Consider the following 21,638-nt stretch of genomic DNA (forward strand, 5'->3'; position numbering starts at 1 on the left):
AGCAATATTTATTATGACATCACTGAACAGGTAGCCCAGCACACTGTAGGTATAGACAATCTTTGTAGTTGAAAGTGGCTCGAATAAGAGTGAGTACGAAATACTTCTAATTCATACAAACTAAAGAACACGTACGCCAAGACCTATAAAACAAACCTGTAATATATATTCTTGATTATGATTCTTACATATATCAATTTTAATTACTCTTAAATTTTCTTTCCAAGAGTAGGATACCGTCGCGTGACGGTGTCGACCATTATTCAAGTAAGCCATACATTTTTAATCGTGCGCGCGGGATTTAAAACGCCTCCCTATAATAAATCAAGAGATAAAACGTCCACATGAAATCGGCAGATTCATAAAAGGTCACATTAAAAATTCGCCTAATCACAAAATGACTGTCAAATCGTCTTACCCCTGTTGAAAGATGACGACAACACATTGTAACTCTTGGTCACTTACAGTCTTAAAAAAATCGATATAATTATAGCTTATTTTTTTAACAATTGACGGTTAATGTTTACTATAGAAAACTAAATATGGTGGCCAAGTCATATCATGTAGATCACTGATAAAATGTTACTGATAAGGTGAAAACAGTGGTTCACCTCTGCCTATCTATAACTATTCCTCAGTCTTGTAAGCAAATCTTTATATTACAGTGGCGGTCCTAGCTGAGGGCAGAATGCCCACTCCCCCCATCTCCCCTGTTGGCCGGCAAATGAAGTCTATGGGGCACACATAAATTGACCGTATATCAACATATAAAAACCTGAAACACATTTTTTTACTGAGACTTTGAAGCGAAAGTATTGGACAGGGCACTAGAAAGAATGATGAGAATTGTTCCATGTGCCTTAAGGACACTTAAGTATTTTTGAATAAAGGTTAGAATTGCATCAACGATTTAATATGTTTTATTTCAATACCTCAGTAAAATTAAAGCTTCGACGAGGTTTGACAGTTGTGACCCCCAGTCATGAATTCCTGGATCCGCCACTGCATAAGAAAGCCAGAGCGTATTATCTGTTGGGCAATGGCACATGTATTTCATTTCTGATAACTAATGAGGACTGTCAGGACACAATTATGATAATGGCACGATTTAATTTGTTAGGTGTGGCATTGCTTTTGATAGAAGGTATGTGCATAATTCTTTGATTGAATTCCAGTTCTTTGTTCTTTGGAAGAAATATAGTTTTATCATAGACTTGTTTTAGTTATTTGTGTACCTTTATCTACCCCCCCCCCCCCCTCCCGCACATAATTATAATCCATCAATTTGTTTGAAATATTTCCATTTCTACCCAAGTATTGAGATATCTTTAAACTATTATAAATGCAAGTCTTATCTTAAAAATAATTTATCCTTGTTTTACATGTATCTATTAAAAAACCCAAAAAACTTTATAGTGATGTCGATCTCACTGGCCACATCCTGTCATAACGACCATGAATGCAGCACCGTACAATGTTCAGTTCCGGGTGCATCAAGTTTCTGCAATCAAGGCGAATGCGCATGTCCACTGTGTGATTCTGACGCTGACTGCCCGCTCCCTTGTCCTTTCCGGTTTACTGGTCACTGCAACCAGGGCAACTGCACATGCAGAGTGATTTTATCCGGCAGACGACTGTTACAGCCTTGCACAAATGATACTCCATGCTATATGCCGTGTCCATTTGGGCAAGTCGGCCATTGCGATGAAGGGACGTGCAAATGCCAAATCCAATGCAAACCAGACATCTGTCGTATTAAATGCCCAACCGGCGTGTGCATGAATGGCGCATGTGACTGCAATGCAACTTGTACCCGGAATACCGAGTGTGCCAATGTCTACTGCTATGCGAACCAGACTGGGTTTTGTAACTTGGGCCACTGTGACTGCCATATCCCTTGCACGGATGACAAGGACTGCCCACTTCCGTGCCCGTATCCACAGAGCGGATATTGTGACCAGTATGGCTCTTGCAGATGCCACTGAAGACCACTGACAACTTTCCTTTTCATTTATAGTTGTACTAAATGATAAGTTAATAAAATAGTGTTGTCACTTATAATCAGAGTGGTGGTTCTCAAGCCAGGGTTGTTAGAAATCAATTTAGCATTATAATTGTCAAACACCAATGGCATTGTGAACAAAGGTGAAGTCTTATAAATGTATTCAAATCAGGAAAACCTTATTACTGCAACTTATTGACCAAGGTTTTATGGGATACAGAAAATCTGACTGATATTTTTGTGAAAGGAAAATGCGCATTTATTGAATGTACAAGTGCATACAGACCATTGGTAACCTTAAAATACAGATGCCATTCAGTGAGACTCAGCTCATGAACAGATATACTTTCCCTCCACCCAACAGACCATTGAATATCTGACCATGTTTCAAACCTTTATGACCTGACCCCTCCTAAGAAATAAAAATATGTAATGTCTATAAGAGCAAAGGCTTACATTTTATTTGACAGATACAAATGCGCTTCAACAAGCTATTGTAATTAAATATATGCGTTCTTTAATTTTAACAATATCCCAAATGAAAAAAAAAAAAACATGATAAATTATGTACAAGAAATACAAGGAATGTAACATGTAGTTCCCTGCTTTATCAGGAACATTTGATGGACCTCATTTCAATGAACATTAAAAAAGTTCATGTACTGGTGAAGTACAACATACGGTACCTGTGAAGTTTAATGGTAGGTCAAGTGGCTTTCAAATTATTATGCAGACACAGTTTATAAAACATTTACAGTGACCTTGACCTTAAACAAACCAACATTGAAAACAATAAAAGTCATCCACTGGTCAAGTCCAGCCTACCATTGAACTAACAATATCCTAGGTCAAACTGTTCTCATTTTATTGTTTGCACAGTTTTTTTAACTTCTTTTATTGTAACCTTGACCTTTCACCAATTGACCCTTTAAACAACCAGGATATCTCATAGCCAATGTTAAACTACCACGTAAGTTTTCCTAGGTCAAACTGGTCTCAAATTATTGGCAGACAAAGATTACATTATATTGCTAACCTTGACCTTGACCTAAAGGCTCAAAAAAACATTGGGGTTATTGACTTGTCAAGGGCAACCTACTGCTGCAGCTTCATTGTCCTCAGTCAAACTGTTCTCAAGTGTGCTGACTAAGTTTCCAAAATATTTTTGATGACCTTGACCTTTGAACAAGAGAACAGAAGTGTTGAAGACAATGTTTTATTTATGAAAAACCTACCTACTTACAGTTGCAACCCTGTATGTCCCATTCTAGTTAAAGGAGACACAATAATTGTATATCAATTTAAATAAATATATGGATTCTGTACATGAAATATTCATTTTACATAAAATTCATTCTGAAATTATACATATAAATGAAATCATCTGATCTCTTTCTCTTAACGTAAAAAACACACCATTTACGTAAATTGCTTTTATTTGATGTAGTTATCTCAGTAACGTGTGGCAACTGTCGTAAAATATGCCCATCCTATTTTTTAAAACAAGTTTGGTGATAATTGATTGTTTGTTAGCCATAAGCATTAGCTATTTTATCAAACCTGACCGAGATATTCTGCCCATCAACATTTTTTCAAAATTTCGAGATGATTGGGAAAAATAGTTTTTTTTAGTTATTTATCAGACAAGACCGATTTTTGAAATTACTGTTATTAAAGGTTAAAAAGTTAACTCTCAAATGACTCAAGCGATATGGCTGGTTATCAAACTTGTTCCAAGATTTTGTCCCCATACATATTCTGATCAAATTTAGAGATAAATGGAAGAAGCCTTCTTAAGTTATTGATCGGACATAATCAATTCTAGGTTATTTCTATAGTTATATGGGCAATTACTCATGAGTGTTTTGCGCGATATGGCTGGTTATCAAATGTTCGAGATATTATGCCCATTCACATTTTGACCAAATTTGGTGATGACTAGAAAATGCTTCTAATATTTTTGATCAGACAACATAATGCCAGCCGCAGATGACTACCTGTTCTATGAACGGTCTTATAAAAAGTATTTTGTTTATTTTCCTTGCATTTTCTTTAAAAGAAGCCAACAATTGATATCCCTGTGGAAAATTTTGAGAAAACTTAGTTATTTAGAAAGTCCAAATATTTTTTTGATCCACCCTCATAAACGAGTGACTGACAATTGGTATTATGCACTTAGCTTTATTTTCCGAACAGTTTAACACTTATATCCTAAATCTTAACTTAAAATTTATGAATATCCAAATGCTTTCTTGCAATGGGGAGTGAGTTACACATCCTTTGTTAGAGTACTACCAAACTCTACAGCAGTTGCTTCCCTTTGCCATACGTTATTCACTGCCATTACAAACATCGATTGATAATGATGATAAAAATCATGTGAACGAGTTCAAATTCTGAAATATTTATTTATTTAAAAAAAACATTAAGACATGAAACATTCAATTTCTAAAGATTCAAAAAATAAACAATACAGTAATAAATTAAAGGAAAATAAATTCCTTTTAAAGTAAAAATCTGATATCATATGTGATCGTATGTGGCGGGAGATCTCTCCCCTTCAAATTCCTCCTCATTCATTTATGGGGACAGGTTCTCTTTGTATGACCTGAAAAACAAGACAAAGCTAGATTGAATTTTAATTGAAACTAAAGCTGAAAAGCATTACAATGCTCTATTGTGTTTTTTGTTGACCAAGGGACATTGCTTATGGATTACTTTTGCTAAAGCAATGGTAACATTGTCGAAACACCATGTTAATGTAAAGTCATTGTGAACATGTATACCAAGTTACAGCTTATTCACACTAACAATAATGTTGCCAAGGCTATCTCAATCAATATCTGGACTTCTTCTTTAAAAAAACTAGAAAAATATTTATTTACAGACAAATAATTGAGCCCATATCCCTTAGTTTAAACTAGATTTATTTTATGATTGTGACTAAATATATATTTACTTATGTAAAGTCACTCATGTTGCCATGATGTTGCGTGAGAGTGTGGTCTTTTGTTGTAGGGGAAAACTGGAGTACCAAGAGAAAACCCATTTGTGACCACAAACAAAACTTACTTTATCCTGGGCTAACCCCATATTTACTTTATCCTGGGCTAACCCCATATTTCTTAACATTATGGAAATAGGTTAGAGACGTAAGTAATTCTTGCAGCCTTCAAATATCAACTTAATTCCCTCTCTCACCTTTCATTTACCTTTCATCAAGCAAAGGACACATTTCTTTCCCTTCTCAGATGGTACTAGAGGTGGGTTGTGCCCAGCCCAATTCCCTTTTAAACCGGCTTGCGGCTCTCATACTTTACTCACCTTCTACCCCACAGAGGCCACATTTCTTGCCTTTCTTGGCTGGTCCACCCCCGTCAGAGGAGGCTGGTCTCTTCTTGGACCCACCACGCCCTCTACTTGCTCCACCCCCTCCACGACCAGAACTGAAGCCACGCCCACCTACTGAAATCAGGGGAAAAGGTTAACATTGAAAACTAAGGACAGTCAATAACTGCATAACTAGCCATTTTAATAATGCATGCACTATCTGTTGATTGAAACCTTGGTTTTCAGACAATTCCCAAGGATTTTCCAGCTAACTTGGGAAAAGGACTATCACCAAATTCGGTAACTTTCATATAAACAGCTAAAATTTGGTAATAGTTAGAAAAATTTGAACTGTTAGTAATTTTAGTCCACACAATATTTACTATCCATTATCAATATGCCCAAGCTGATTGAACAGTTTATACTTATTTCCTCAAGCACAATTGCAGAAACAGCCATAAGCCGATATCTATGAAACTTTATGAACCATGCTCAAGCTTTTTTTATACCTTCTACAAGCGTCCATTTTAAGAGGCCATAAGAAAGTTCAACCCATGACCTGTTTCGTGAGAGGTGGACACCTATACCACAACACAAGCTCATCCTTGGATACAATTGATTTGAACTGAAGGGCCATTCACTGCAGTTAAAAAAGCCTTACCTCCTCCTGCTCCTGGGTCCTCATCTCCCCACTGGAAAAAGGTACATCCCTGGCCCCTTGGCTGCGGACAGCCATAGAATGGGCGACCCTTGTTTGGCCCCTCCTTCTGGACAGTTAGACTGAAAGGTAATATTTAAATTAAGAACCCGTTATCAAATGACTAAATTCTGTGAATCAGATGTGTTGTCTGTTGGGATTATTAAATGTCACCATGACCTTCACCTTTGACCTACTGACTCCAAAATCATATAGAGGTCATCTATTATCAAAAAAATATCATGACCAATGTTTTAAAGACACTACAACAAGTCATTCAAAAGTAATTTATCGGAACTTTTTTTATTTGGTAAAATTTAGTGACAAATGTTGGTTACATATGCACATCTTTTAACAGTATGTAAATTTTATATGACCCATACCTTTTAGCTGGTTGTCCACACTGACACGTCACTGTGTCCCCTCCACCTGCCCCACCTCCATCAGTCGACCAAGAATTGCCACGACCCCCTTGATTGCCTTGGAAACTGTTGTTTCCATAGTTACTGGTACCACCTCTATTGCTACTGTAGCTGGAACTGCTAACTCTGGGTTGAAATATAAACATCATAATTAAATACTTAACATTACAACCTCTATAAAACCTGTGTAAATTCCTATTCAAATTTATATCAGCACTCACCTAATAGATGTCATCATATATCATCCTTGATCAAATGCCTACCTGTTAGTGCTAAAGCTTGCTGACCCACCCCCTCCATCATTTCCCCCACCCCCAGGATCTGCCCCTGCTTCGTCTGACCACAGGAAGAAGTTACAGGTTGACCCGCCACACTTGTAGAACTGACGACCTGTTTGGAAGTATACAGTGTATAAGATTTTATTCTAAGGCATTTTACATGTAGTAAGTATCGTATCCTTATATTCTTAGTTATTATAACACATATTTAATCAAGAGGCCCATGAGGACTATGCTCAACTGGCACAACTTTTTTGGTATTATTTTTTGTATCCAAAGTATTTACATACTTGTAATAGGCAATACACTGAAACCACATTCGAAAGGGAAGCAATCAGTGAACCATATATTTAACAAGGGGCAAAGGGAAATAAACACTACAATAATACACAACTCTCTGTACAAGTTATCTCCCTTAGAGTACAATTGTGCTAGGGCTGCAACATTTCAAGGGCCATCATCATGGGCGGATCAAAAGGAACCAAGCTCTTTTGGATATTTAACTACATGATAAGTTTGATTGAGATACAAAGCAAACTTAAGACTGTTTTGCGTTCACAAGCAATTATTTGCGGACGCACGCAGATGATGGACACATCACTAAGAAAATCTTGTAATCATGAATAATTGATAAGGAAATTTCACTGGTACTGAATGGGGACCTCTACAGAATCTGGGCCAATGAAATTATTTCATGCGTTCTTTTCTATATTTAGTTCATGTAAACAAAATTTTGTCGTTCATTTTCCCCACAGTACTAATGCAGTGTAAACAATGATAAAGATCATGCCAGTAAAACAATTATAGTACCTGTGTTTGGTCCTTCCTTTCTCACTGTTAACAACACTGCATCATTCCCACAATTACACACCACAGAATTAGCTGAGTCATTATTCCCAGAATCCATCACATTTCCTGTCATGGTTGCCAAAGGCACCCTATCACTTCCTGTTCGAGAATTCTGGGTATTAGATTTTGATTTTTTTACAGAATTTCTTCCAGTTGGAATTTGTGAAAAGTTTGAGGAGCCAGTCTGAGTTTGTGATGAAAAATTTGAGTCAAAACTGTCATCAAACATGTTTTGGTCACCCCAAGACTGGTTTCTGGCTTGATTTGGGGTATTTCTAGGAAATGTTGATTGCATGGAACTCTGGGTGGAGAATTGTCTAGACGACCCATTGGAACCAAATGATGAGCCTATGCCTGAATCATCTCTCCTGGACTGACCTCTTCCAGCACCTGAGGTATTGAAGTGTATAAAATGACACAATGTTATGAACCAGGAGGGAATACCTAAGCTTGTCTGAGTTTATACCATTCAAACAAGGCACATAATTTGAGAATTATTAAAGCAAGAGTTATGGGCCTTGCTATTCATGTTGGTATTGTCTCTGTCAAAAAATATACTAAGTTTTATTTAAATATTAATGACGACCTCACCACAGAAATGACAAGACAATGACTTCTTTCTTTTTCTCAGACAAGCCCAAAATTGTATTGCTGCATAAGACAATAGAAATTTTTCTCTTGAATTAACTGGAAAGATTGCCTTATTAATTTTTAATAAAAGTGGAAACAATTTTTTTCAAAAACCACATTATACAACATGTTGAATGTGTGACGTTGCCTCAAATTTAAAATTAAATCATAAACTTTGCAATCTAAATGAAGACATAATTATACACAAAGTACATTTATGATTAGATACATTTATAATTATCATGAAAAACATGTAAAAATAAAACTTTTAAAGCAAGTCCTAAATCAAACATTGTACTTAAACTTTTATTTTCCAACATACCTGTCTGACCCCTTGCCCCCTGAGCTGGTTGCACATTGGGCCTTTGTGACCGCGGGCCTGCTTGTCCACCACCTCTTTGGCTTGGAGTTGAATTGGTCCTCTGTGACTGGGCTCCAGACCCTGGCCTTGGAGGCGGCCGAATACCCACATCTGTGACTAAAGTTTCATCACATCCTCCTACGCAACCGGTGTACCTAAAATTGTGAAACACCTTATTGTCCCATATTGGCCCTTTGTTGCATATCATAAGCCCAGTAGTTTCATATTGGACCTCTGTTGAAGATTATTGAACCTTTATTATTGTGGTATGTGGAAGTCCTGGGGCTAGGGCTAGGACATGACAATTTCCACATCTGTATAAATTTGCCACAGGAAATAAGCATGGTAGATGAGGGGTGAAAAAAACTGATATATTCACCGTCAGCTTCTGTATTTAACGTCACTAAGAACCTTTTCATTTCACCCTTCTTTTGCTTGTTCGTTTCAGATATACCAAACATGACCCTTCAGTGACCTTGATCTTTAATGAACAGACATGTGTCATACATGCTACATGCCAGTTTCTCATGGTAAACATTTGCGCGGTGTTAAATAAAATCCCTCAGTGCATGGCAAGTTCAAGACCAGACAAGCCAAAATGCACAAAATTTTAACCAATGACCTCTAAGTTTAACCTTGACCTTTGATGAACAGACATGGGTCTTGAACATGATGTCCCACCTTCTCATGTTGAAAGGATGTGTTATTTAAATCCCCACACTTACAGACAAGCCATCATCCATTGGACAGACGGACACTTGCACATACACTAGCTTCACCATCATTCTGGCAACAAATTTGATCTCACCGCAAGCAAAGTTCAACAAAGATGACACCAAGGCTATGAAAATACCTTGGAAGTTTTTTTGAAAAACAGACCTAGGCTATGAAAATACCTTGAAGTTGTTATTTTAAAAACAGACCTAGGCTATGAAAATACCTTGAAGTTGTTATTTTAAAAACAGACCTAGGCTATGAAAATACCTTGAAGTAGTTCTTTTAAAAACAGACAAGTAAAAGTTTGCAAATACAAATGACTTATATAATGAGTATCACAACATTAATCTACATTTTGAAATATGAAACAAACAAGAGGGCCAAATGGCCCTGAATCGCTCACCTGTCATATATTGCACATTGGTTTGATAAGAAATCTGGATGGTTCAAAGTAGTTAAGGTTTTTTAAAAGTCTGGGTCATTTTTTACCCCAATGCCAAAGTTTGGACAATAAAGGTAGAGGTCCACTTAATGATGTATTATGCCAAATAGCTCTAGTCCTTGTGAATTCGGAGAGAATTTTTTTTTATGCTTCTTTTATATACAAATATTGAAAACCTAAGCCTATGAACACGGGGCGTGGCCAATTTTGACCCCAGGGCTAAAGTTTGAACAATCTTTATAGTGGTCCAATAAACGATGCTTCATACCAAATATCTAAGGCCTTCGCCTTTTGGTTTCGGAGAAGAAGATTTTTTAAGTTCTCATCATATACATATATAAGGAAACCCATGACCGCCCGGGTGGGGCCATTTTTTGACCCCAGGGCCAAAGATTGAACAATATTGGTACAAGTCAACTAGATGATATATCCTGTACTACTTGATTTTACGTGTGTATCTATATATGTATATTTGTTATTAATTGTTGTATGTGGCCCATATTGAAAATTGGTATGTGTACTAAATATGTTATCCAGTTTAATTAAGACGTTACTTGTCTTTGTGAGTTTGGAGAAGATTTTTTAAGTTTTCACTATAACACATATAGAGAAAACCCATCAGCCCCGGGGTGTGGCCAATTTTGACCCCAGGGCCATAATTTGAACAAATTTTGTAGAGGTCCACTAGACAATGAATCATGCCAAATATCTAAGCTCTAAGCCACGTAAGTTCAGAGGAGATGATTTTTGAAGTTTTCACTATAAACATATAGAGAAAACCCATGACCCCCCGGGGCGGGGCCAATTTTGACCCCAAGGCCATAATTTGAACAATCTTTGTAGAGGTCCACTAGACGATGAATCATGCCAAATATCTAAGCTCTAGTCCAAGTAAGTTCAAAGGAGAAGATTTTTGAAGTTTTAACTATAAACATATAGAAAATACCCTAACCCCCCCGGGGCGGGGCCAATTTTGACCCCAAGGCCATAATTTGAACAATCTTTGTAAAGGTCCACTAGACGATGAATCATGCCAAATATATAAGCTCTAGTCCAAGTAAGTTAAGAGGAGAAGATTTTTGAAGTTTTAACTATAAACATATCAAGTATACTCATGACCCCCCTGGGCGGGGCCAATTTTGACCCCAAGGCCATAATTTTAACAATCTTTGTAAAGGTCCACTAGACGATGAATCATGCCAAATATCTAAGCTCTAGTCCAAGTAAGTTCAAAGGAGAAGATTTTTTAAGTTTTCACTATAAACATATAGAGAAAACCCATGACTCCCCGGGGCGGGGCCAATTTTGACCCCAAGGCCATAATTTGAACAATCTTTGTAAAGGTCCACTAGACGATGAATCATGCCAAATATCTAAGCTCTAGTCCAAGTAAGTTCAGAGGAGAAGATTATTTTAAGTTTTAACTATAAACATATAGAGAATACCCATGACCCCCCTGGGGCGGGGCCAATTTTGACCCCAGGGCCATAATTTGAACAAACTTTGTAGATGTCCACTAGACGATGAATCATGCCAAATATCTAAGCTCTAGTCAAAGTAAGTTCAGAGGAGAAGATTTTTGAAGTTTTCACTATAAACATATAGAGAAAACCCATGACCCCCCGGGGCGGGGCCAATTTTGACCCCAAGGCCATAATTTGAACAATCTTTGTAAAGGTCCATTAGACGATGAATCTTGCCAAATATATAAGCTCTAGTCCAAGTAAGTTCAGAGGAGAAGTTTTTGAAGTTTTAACTATAAACATATAGAGAATACCCATGACCCCCCCGGGGCGGGGCCAATTTTGACCCCAGGGCCATAATTTGAACAAACTTTGTAGAGGTCCACTAGACGATGAATCATGCCAAATATCTAAGCTCTAGGCCAAGTAAGTTCAGAGGAGAAGATTTTTTAAGTTTTCACTATAAACATATAAAGAAAACCCATGACCCCCCGGGGCGGGGCCAATTTTGACCCCAAGGGCAATAATGTGAACAAACTTTGTAGAGGTCCACTAGACGATGAATCATGCCAAATATCTAAGCTCTAGTCCAAGTCAGTTAAGAGGAGAAGATTTTTGAAGTTTTTAACTATAAACATATCAAGTATACTCATGACCCCCCTGGGCGGGGCCAATTTTGACCCCAAGGCCATAATTTGAACAATCTTTGTAGAAGTCCACTAGACGATGAATCATGCCAAATATCTAAGCTCTAGTCCAAGTAAGTTCAAAGGAGAAGATTTTTGAAGTTTTCACTATAAACATATAGAGAAAACCCATGACTCCCCGGGGCGGGGCCAATTTTGACCCCAAGGCCATAATTTGAACAATCTTTGTAAAGGTCCACTAGACGATGAATCATGCCAAATATCTAAGCTCTAGTCCAAGTAAGTTCAGAGGGGAAGATTTTTTTAAGTTTTAACTATAAACATATAGAGAATACCCATGACCCCCCCGGGGCGGGGCCAATTTTGACCCCAGGGCCATAATTTGAACAAACTTTGTAGATGTCCACTAGACGATGAATCATGCCAAATATCTAAGCTCTAGTCAAAGTAAGTTCAGAGGAGAAGATTTTGAAGTTTTAACTATAAATATATAGAGAATACGCATGACCCCCCCCGGGGCGGGGCCAATTTTGACCCCAGGGCCATAATTTGAACAAACTTTGTAGAGGTCCACTAGACGATGAATCATGCCAAATATCTAAGCTCTAGGCCAAGTAAGTTCAGAGGAGAAGATTTTTTAAGTTTTCACTATAAACATATAAAGAAAACCCATGACCCCCCGGGGCGGGGCCAATTTTGACCCCAAGGGCAATAATTTGAACAAACTTTGTAGAGGTCCACTAGACGATGAATCATGCCAAATATATAAGCTCTAGTCCAAGTCAGTTAAGAGGAGAAGATTTTTGAAGTTTTAACTATAAACATATCAAGTATACTCATGACCCCCCTGGGCGGGGCCAATTTTGACCCCAAGGCCATAATTTGAACAATCTTTGTAGAAGTCCACTAGACGATGAATCATGCAAAATATCTAAGCTCTAGTCCAAGTAAGTTCAAAGGAGAAGATTTTTGAAGTTTTCACTATAAACATATAGAGAAAACCCATGACTCCCCGGGGCGGGGCCAATTTTGACCCCAAGGCCATAATTTGAACAATCTTTGTAAAGGTCCACTAGACGATGAATCATGCCAAATATCTAAGCTCTAGTCCAAGTAAGTTCAGAGGGGAATATTTTTTTAAGTTTTAACTATAAACATATAGAGAATACCCATGACCCCCCCGCGGCGGGGCCAATTTTGACCCCAGGGCCATAATTTGAACAAACTTTGTAGATGTCCACTAGACGATGAATCATGCCAAATATCTAAGCTCTAGTCAAAGTAAGTTTAGAGGAGAAGATTTTGAAGTTTTAACTATAAACATATAGAGAATACGCATGACCCCCCCCGGGGCGGGGCCAATTTTGACCCCAGGGCCATAATTTGAACAAACTTTGTAGAGGTCCACTAGACGATGAATCATGCCAAATATCTAAGCTCTAGGCCAAGTAAGTTCAGAGGAGAAGATTTTTTAAGTTTTCACTATAAACATACAAGGTTTTTCTAATAATTGACCTAGTGACCTAGTTATTGACTGCGGATGACCCAATATCGAACTTGACCTAGATTTTATAGAGATGATTATTTTGACCAACTTGCATTGAGATTAGGCTAAAATTGTGACCTCTATTGTGTTCACAAGGTTTTTGTACTAATTGACCTAGTGACCTAGTTGTTGACCGCGGATGACCCAATATCGAACTTGACCTACATTTTATAGAGATGATCATTCTGACCAAGTTGCATTGAGATTAGGCTAAAATTGTGACCTCTATTGTGTTCACAAGGTTTTTCTTCTAATTGACCTAGTGACCTAGTTTTTGACCTGGGTTGACCCAATATGGAACTTGACCTAGCTTATGTTAAGATGATCATTCTGACCAAGTTTCATTAAGATAAGGCTAAAATTGTGACCTCTATTTTGTTCACAAGGTTTTTCTAATAATTGACCTAGTGACCTAGTTATTGACTGGGTATGACCCAATATCGAACTTGACCCAGATTTTATAGAGATGATCATTCTGACCAAGTTGCATTAAGATTAGCCTAAAATTGTGACCTCTATTGTGTTCACAAGGTTTTTGTACTAATTGACCTAGTGACCTAGTTATTGACCGCGGATGACCCAATATCGAACTTGACCTAGATTTTATAGAGATGATCATTCTGACCAAGTTGCATTGAGATTAGGCTAAAATTGTGACCTCTATTGTGTTCACAAGGTTTTTGTACTAATTGACCTAGTGACCTAGTTATTGACCGCGGATGACCCAATATCGAACTTGACCTACATTTTATAGAGATGATCATTCTGACCAAGTTGCATTGAGATTAGGCTAAAATTGTGACCTCTATTGTGTTCACAAGGTTTTTCTACTAATTGACCTAGTGACCTAATTATTGACCGCGGATGACCCAATATCGAACTTGACCTAGATTTTATAGAGATGACCATTCTGACCAAGTTGCATTGAGATTAGGCTAAAATTGTGACCTCTATTGTGTTCACAAGGTTTTTCTACTAATTGACCTAGTGACCTAGTTTTTGACCCCAGATGACCTAATATCGAACTTGACCTAGATTTTATAGAGATGATCAGTCTGACCAAGTTTCATAAAGATTAGGTCAAAATTGTGACCTCTATTGTGTTCACAAGCAATTGTGAATGGACGGACGGACGGACGGACGACGGACGAAGAGTGATCACAAAAGCTCACCTTGTCACTACGTGACAGGTGAGCTAAAAATGGAACTTACTCCAAAGGGACAGTAGGTGGAACAGAACCTCTTTTGAACTTGAAATTCACCAAATGGGTGTCTGGGCCACACTGAAATATATATACACTGCATAATACACTGGTTATTGTATTTAAACAGCAAGATGTTATGGTTAAAAGGCCCTTTGCTGGTAAAATCTAATTACAACCCCTAACACTGCGATAGAAATAACGTCTGTTAGCCCAGTAAGTGCTGATGAAATAAATGCTTGATAGGACAGCTGGTACTGTACAAATAACTGCTTGTCAGTCCAGTAAAAAAACGTTGAAAACATTTGATAAACAAGAGGGCCAAGATGACCCTATATATCGCTCACCTGATTGGTAAAAAGGGTTTTAAATTTATTGATCGGTCAACATACTGGATGCCTTCCCATGGATGCCGCAGGAGAGACTATAATATGTCCTGTTATTTTTAAAGAAGGTGTACTATAAAACCATGAAAAATATATATCTGTTTAAAAGTTACAAAGGGCCATATTTCTGAAATTATTCTGAAATCGGGCCAGTGGATTCTGACGAGAAGATTTTCCATATAGACATTTGATGAAAAGTATCCCTGCCCATTGGAGGCAATGATTTTTTATGAGTCAATATGGGGTGAAGGAAATTGAAAGAGGGTCACCTAAGGATCATTTTCTTGAAATGATTTTTAAATCGGTCCAGCGGATTTCTGAGGAGAAGAATTTCAATGTTTTTCATACAGACATATATAGTGAAAAGAAGCCCCCTGGCGATCATGTTTTTTACTGATCAGCTTGGGGTGAAGGAATTTGATACAGAGTCACCTAAGAAGCATTTCAGTGAAATTATGTTGAAATTGGTAATTCTGTTAAAGGTTTAAGTTTTCACCTTCGGACATGTATCATTTGAAACGTCTGCCTCCAAGACACCCCCGGGCAGCCACACAGCACTCTTACAGTCTGGGAATCCCATACAGCCGATGTAGAATCTGGAATTGCATTATACAGGCTTTCAAGTGACCAATAACAAAAAAGTAGGATTTTTTAGAAAAAGTAAGGTAAAATAGGGATATTATGAGTGAAAAAAAGTAATAGAAGGGCACTTTTAACTTACTTTTTTCGATGCAAATAAATGACTACTAAACCTATTAATCAATTGTGATGTACATGTGGTTATCTTTGCTTAGAAACCAGTTCTTCAAGAGGGATTTATTCACAGGATGAGGAGATGAACCTGAAATGCCGGTGTCTGACTTGTCAACATGCACCACTCATTCCCATCATAGAACCTCTCTTGCAGCACTGGAGACCTACTGTATCAAACTAATCCTTCAAAAATACAGTAATAGAAATGACTCTTTATTAAAATCAAGGTTTAGATTAATGCCTTTAATTTAAACTTTTTAATTATTTTTCGAACTATTTTTACAAAATAATATAGGGATAGTAGGGCTTTTTCAAGAAAAAGTAGGGAAAAGTAGGAGCCTAACAAAAAAGTAGGGAAAAGTAGGAAAAGAAGGGCCCGCTTGAAAGCCTGATTATAGGATGATAATTAGAATCGCAAATGACTGATGTAGAATCTGGAGTTATTATAGGATGATAATTAGAATCACATTCACAGTATTCCTGAGCCTAAGGTCCTCAAACTTGTGTATCCCATTTAAATTCTGCAATTTCCGGAATGGGATATATTGCCTGCCATGAGCGGCTATTACCGTAAATGACTGGGTATTAGACGCCCTTTTTTTCCTCAGATTTCGATGCAAAAAAATGCCTGCGTATAATAACCCGTAACGCCACATGGGGAAAGTGCGTACATCGTACACAGCACGAGAAAAGCTAGCTGTTATCAGCTATGCTGAAGAGCACGGCAATCGTGCAGCGGGTCGCCAGTACACGATGAATGAGGTCAACGTACGCAAGTGGCGAAAACAGAAGCACGAATTAATGGCGGTTACTACACGGACAAGACGACCAAAGACATGACGGAAGATGAAATGGAGCGTTTCTTCGAGAGTGACGACGATGACGAGGAATTTGAGGGCTTTGAGGAAAGCGATTTAAGGATTATTGAATGACAATTTGTGTGTTTCTTTGTGCAATATGTGCTGATTGAATGTGTTTATTTTAAATAATCTGTTATGTTTTATATCACATGAAACGAATAAAAATGAAACCAATTTTGCTTTGTGTTATCATTGTATGGTTTTAAAGATAACCATCGCCATTTTCACGAAAAAAAATTTTTTTGTCACTGTCAACAAACATGGTGGCCGAAAATGCCAGACAATTTGACATTTTTTCTATGCGTCTTTTAACCCAAAACATAAATTAAAAGTTTTTTTCCCCGATTTAGCACATATTTTTTTCCCTGCGTCTAATACCCCCTATCGTCTTATAACCAGTCATTTACGGTATTGTCAAATCATTATTTATCCACATTACCAGTGTCACCCTATTTGCTTAGAACTGTCTAAGAATGAGAGTAATTTTGGCAATTTAAGGGCAATAACTCCGGAATAATTAGTGTGACTTGAATGTCGAGCAAACTTGTTTGAGATATTATGCCTTTAAACATTGTAACCCACTGGATTAATATTGGATAACAAAAACTCAAGTAAAAAAAAAAAAAAGTGGTGAAAGGGAATTTGGTTAAAATTTGACAATTTAAGGGCCATAACTGCAGAGTTAGTAATTTGATCTGATTGTTGAATAAACTGAGTCAATATAAAACACTCATAAAATTGTAGCCAAGCTTGGTTAATATCTGATAAGAAATGCTCAAGTAAAAGAGTGGAAAAAGGGAATTTGGTAAAAAAAAAAATCGTTTCATGGCCATATCTCTGGAGATGATAGTGTAATATGGTTGTTATTCAAACTCAGTCGAGAAATTATTCCAAAAGACATTGTGACCAAGTTTGGTAAATATTGGATAATAAATGCAAAAGTGTTGAAAACAGTGCTTGTCAACAATTAAAACAAAGCATGTTTATATTACAGTTTTGTACTGATGACAAGGTCATGTTATACCGCCTTAATTCAAACAGTCAGACCTGATTTTCCAACCTGATTAGAAGTTTGATATCACTGTGCCACGATTGCAAAGTTGTGGACTGTCACGCATATTGCTTCCACTCCAATAGGTATTTTATTTTAGCACAGTCTGGCTGTTCAAATATAGTGGTTTTGTCAAATGATACTGCATACTGGAGGGTTTTTTCATGTTCCCACAACAGCATTAATCATTCAGCAGACTTTCAGGAGTGGGGTAGGTAAACAATGCTACTATTCAATGCTACAAAACCTCAAAATGCTAAATCCATTTGCTAAAAAAGGTGAATAACCTTGCTATAAGACTATCTACCATCATTTAAAACAACCCTACCCACCCTTTTCCATCCTTCTTTGCCTTAAGCAGCATATCAGAGCCACACATCGGACACTTCAACACTGGGCTGGAGGATGATCGATTCAACTCTGAAAAGTTTAAAAGGCTCATGAAAATAGCTGCGAACATTTATTAATCATATACATCCAAGTGTTTTTTGCAGGAAAATAAACTGGCAAACACAATAGAAGAACAAGAGATGTTTGTCAAACATTATGCCCCCCCTGAGCGCCATGTTGTCAGGATTATATGGACAATTGAATGAAATATGCATGGACCGAAATGACAGCTGATTTGTCGCTAACATTGTATGCCGTTGAGGCAGTTTTAAGATAATGACCATTCAAAGTTTGACGATGGAGTGTGTTATGACCATGACCTTTGACTCTATGACCTAAAAATCCATAGTAGTCATCAGCTGGTCACCAAAAATCTAAATGTTAAGTTTAAGGGGCCATGGGTGCAGGCATTGACAAGTTATCACATAGACAAGCATTTTTCATTCAAGGTCACTGTAACCTTGACCTTTGATCCAATGACCCCTTAAATCATAAGGGGTCATCTACAGGTCAGACACAACTCCAAGTCAAGTTTGAGGGCCATGGGTGCAGGCATTGTCCAATTATCACTTGAAACTTTTTCGGATTCAAGGTCACTGTGAACCTGACCTTTGACCCAATGACTTCTAAATTCAATAAGGGTCATCTCCTGGTCAGGCCCAACTTACATGTCAAGTTTGATGATCATAGATTCAGGCATTGTTGAGATATCACTGGGAGAAGATTTGTTAACTTTTTTTGCGTTAAAGGTTATTGTGACCTTGACCTTGGCCTGATGACCCCCAAAGTCAAGAGGGGTCATTATGGTCAGGCCCAACCTTCATGTCAAGTTTGATGACCATAGGTCCAGGAATTGTCGAGTTTGCTTTCAAGGTCACTGTGACCTTGACCTCTGACCCCTTAAATCAATAGGGGTCATCTACTGGTCAGGCCCAACCTCCAAGTCAAGTTTGAGGGCCATGGGCGCAGGCATTGTTGAGTTATCACTCGGGCAACCTTTTATCGTTCAAAGTCACTGTTACCTTGACCTTTGGCCCAATGACCCCTAAAATCAATATGGGCCATCTACTGGTCAGGCCCAACCTCCAATTCAAGTTTGATGGCTGTGGGTGCAGGCATTGTAGAGTTATCACTCAGACAACCTTTTACCATTCAAGGTCACTGTGACCTTGACCTTTGGCCCGATGACCCCCCAAACCAATAGGGGTCATCTAATGGTCAGGCCCAATCTCCAAGTCAAGTTTGAGGGCCATAGGTGCAGGCATTGTCGAGTAATGACACGGACAACCTTTTACCATTCAAGGTCACTGTGACCTTGACCTTTGGCCCGATGACCCCAAAAAACAATAGGAGTCATCTACTGGTCAGGCCCAACCTCCAAGTCAAGTTTGAGGGCCATGGGTGTAGGCATTGTCAAGTTATCACATGGACAACCTTTTACCATTCAAGGTCACTGTGACCTTGACCTTTGGCCCGATGACCCCCAAAAACAATAGGGTTCATCTACTGGTCAGGCCCAACGTCCAAGTCAATTATGAGGGCCATGGGTGCAGGTATTGTTGAGTTATCACTCGGACAACCTTTTACCATTCAATGTCACTATGACCTTGATCTTTGACCCGATGAGCCCCAAAAACAATAGGGGTCATCTACTGGTCAGGCCCAACCTCCAAGTCAAGAATGAGGGCCAAGGGTGCAGGCATTGTCGAGTTATCACTTGGACATCCTTTTACCATTCAAGGTCACTGTGACCTTGACCTTTGGCCCGATGACCCCCAAAAACAATAGGGGTCATCTAATGGTCAGGCCCAACTTCCATATCAAGTTTGATGACCATAGGTCAAGGCATTGTTGAGTTATCACTCAGACAAGCTTTAAAATTATTTTACCATTAAAGATCACTGTGACCTTGACCTTTGACCGGATGAGCCCTAAAATCAATAGGGGTCATCTACTGGTCAGGCCCAACCTTCATGTCAAGTTTTATGACCATACGTCCAGGAATTGTTGAGTTATCACTCGGACAAGCTTTGGTCTACCGACGGACCGACCGACCGACATGCCTGTGCAAAGCAATATACCCCTCTTCTTTGAAGGGGGGCATAATTATTATTACTACTGGATTGAACAAATCATAAAATATCACAGTATTACAGTAAAAGCTTTTCATATCCATTGTGATAAGACACAAATTACATGTTATTATCATTTTTGAAACTAAGTGTTTGAGAACATCACAGCCTTCATAAGGTACACTGAGAGTCTTAAAAAATGCATTACATGTCAATCCATGACTTAATTCACATGGAAATCACCAGGAAGAACATTTTTCAAATTTAACTTTCAATGCATTGCTTTTTTACAGAATCTCAGTGTAATTAACACAGTAAGAAATGTGACTTAATTTACAGCATGTGTCAAAACACAGGCAGAGATAATCTGAGAGATTCGATTCAACAGCTGAATCCTATAACAAGTTAACAAAGTTACCACTGTCAGCAGGGGCTGGTTGCGCTTCCTCCCCCAGGAAATTTGACAGTGACTCATCTATTTTCTCCGCCTGAAACACAGGGTATGTGCATAGAACATTCAATGTCTTCTAAAGTGAAACATGTACATGTATATTCCAAATCAGAGTAATCAAATTATCGAAATCAAAAACGATCCTGGGATTTATACTCATCACATAAATTCATAGATATAAGGACACCAGTAGGTTATATTTCAGAAATCTAACCGGAGACCAAATTTTCATACAAATATTGAATTAACAAAATCGCAAGTAAAGAATTTTGTTTTGTGAACAACTTTACAGATAACATGCATACATGCATCTCCTCACTTAAAACAAGTTGCAAGATGCCTCAATGAATACTTCTTCTTTATAAACACAATTGGCCATACCTGTCTACATGCTTCAATGAACACTTCTTTGTACTTTCTAACTTGCTCTTGAAGCACAGCTGAAGTAAAAGACAAGAACAGTTGGAAGATGACAAAGCCAGAGAAAGTATATCTAATCGGCAAATACTGTATATCATCAAAACCAGCCTAGAATTGTCATAACGAATGAGTATGAGGCTGATAATTCATCGTTTTACACGATTAAAATAATATTTTGTCGATTTCTCAGTTAAGTTCACTCGTTTAAAAATAGCACATTATGGTTTCCCAGTTTAAAGTGTGTATATTTAAGTTTGTATATTTAGCATGTGCCAACCAAAAAGCATGATTCTGACAAAAACAGATATTTACTAGTCACTGCTTAAGGTCTTTACATTTTCAGAAAATAATGTCAAGCTGTGACATAAGAGCCGTGACCTTTATGTCACATATTTAAGCGATAAATTATCCTGTCGAATTGGTGTTATTATACTGAAGAAATTATAACGTTTTCAAAATTTGACCTGAGAAAATTACATAATCATGTGCTGCCATGAATACCAGAAATCTAGATGTAGTGGTTGATAAAATACGTCAACATATTTCTATCATAAATGAAGATTGCAGTTAACTATTTTTGTATGAAATTTAAAACATTTTCAACATTGTTTGTTCTTTTTATGTTAATATTCGGCGAATTTCATGAACAACCCCGTACATACATCTTTA

The 21,638-nt window shown here is 37.8% G+C and overlaps 2 protein-coding genes across 2 annotated transcripts in view; one reads left to right on the forward strand and one right to left on the reverse strand.

The window, feature by feature from the left end:
- Nucleotides 1-1,074: 1,074 nt before the first annotated feature.
- Nucleotides 1,075-2,061, forward strand: LOC128243244 (scavenger receptor class F member 1-like). Its single transcript, XM_052960872.1, has 2 exons — nucleotides 1,075-1,144; nucleotides 1,417-2,061. The coding sequence occupies exons 1-2, from the start codon at nucleotides 1,093-1,095 to the stop codon at nucleotides 1,983-1,985; spliced, it is 621 nt and encodes a 206-aa protein (XP_052816832.1). The 5' UTR covers nucleotides 1,075-1,092; the 3' UTR covers nucleotides 1,986-2,061.
- Nucleotides 2,062-4,394: 2,333 nt separating this feature from the next.
- The window catches only part of LOC128220530 (DNA topoisomerase 3-alpha-like), a 43,013-nt gene continuing 25,769 nt past the window's right edge, over nucleotides 4,395-21,638 (reverse strand). Inside the window, exons 20-31 of the mRNA XM_052928966.1 lie at nucleotides 20,931-20,989; nucleotides 20,517-20,586; nucleotides 17,969-18,056; nucleotides 15,469-15,568; nucleotides 14,597-14,667; nucleotides 8,531-8,724; nucleotides 7,540-7,968; nucleotides 6,715-6,841; nucleotides 6,413-6,577; nucleotides 5,994-6,112; nucleotides 5,327-5,467; nucleotides 4,395-4,610 (exon numbers count right to left, since the gene is read on the reverse strand). Coding sequence (XP_052784926.1) covers nucleotides 4,579-4,610; nucleotides 5,327-5,467; nucleotides 5,994-6,112; nucleotides 6,413-6,577; nucleotides 6,715-6,841; nucleotides 7,540-7,968; nucleotides 8,531-8,724; nucleotides 14,597-14,667; nucleotides 15,469-15,568; nucleotides 17,969-18,056; nucleotides 20,517-20,586; nucleotides 20,931-20,989 — 1,595 coding nt within the window. The 3' untranslated portion in view covers nucleotides 4,395-4,578. The remainder of the gene's footprint in view (nucleotides 4,611-5,326; nucleotides 5,468-5,993; nucleotides 6,113-6,412; nucleotides 6,578-6,714; nucleotides 6,842-7,539; nucleotides 7,969-8,530; nucleotides 8,725-14,596; nucleotides 14,668-15,468; nucleotides 15,569-17,968; nucleotides 18,057-20,516; nucleotides 20,587-20,930; nucleotides 20,990-21,638) is intronic.

Source organism: Mya arenaria, chromosome 2, assembly GCF_026914265.1.
Source record: "Mya arenaria isolate MELC-2E11 chromosome 2, ASM2691426v1".
In the NCBI taxonomy this organism is placed as follows: Eukaryota; Metazoa; Mollusca; class Bivalvia; order Myida; family Myidae; genus Mya; species Mya arenaria.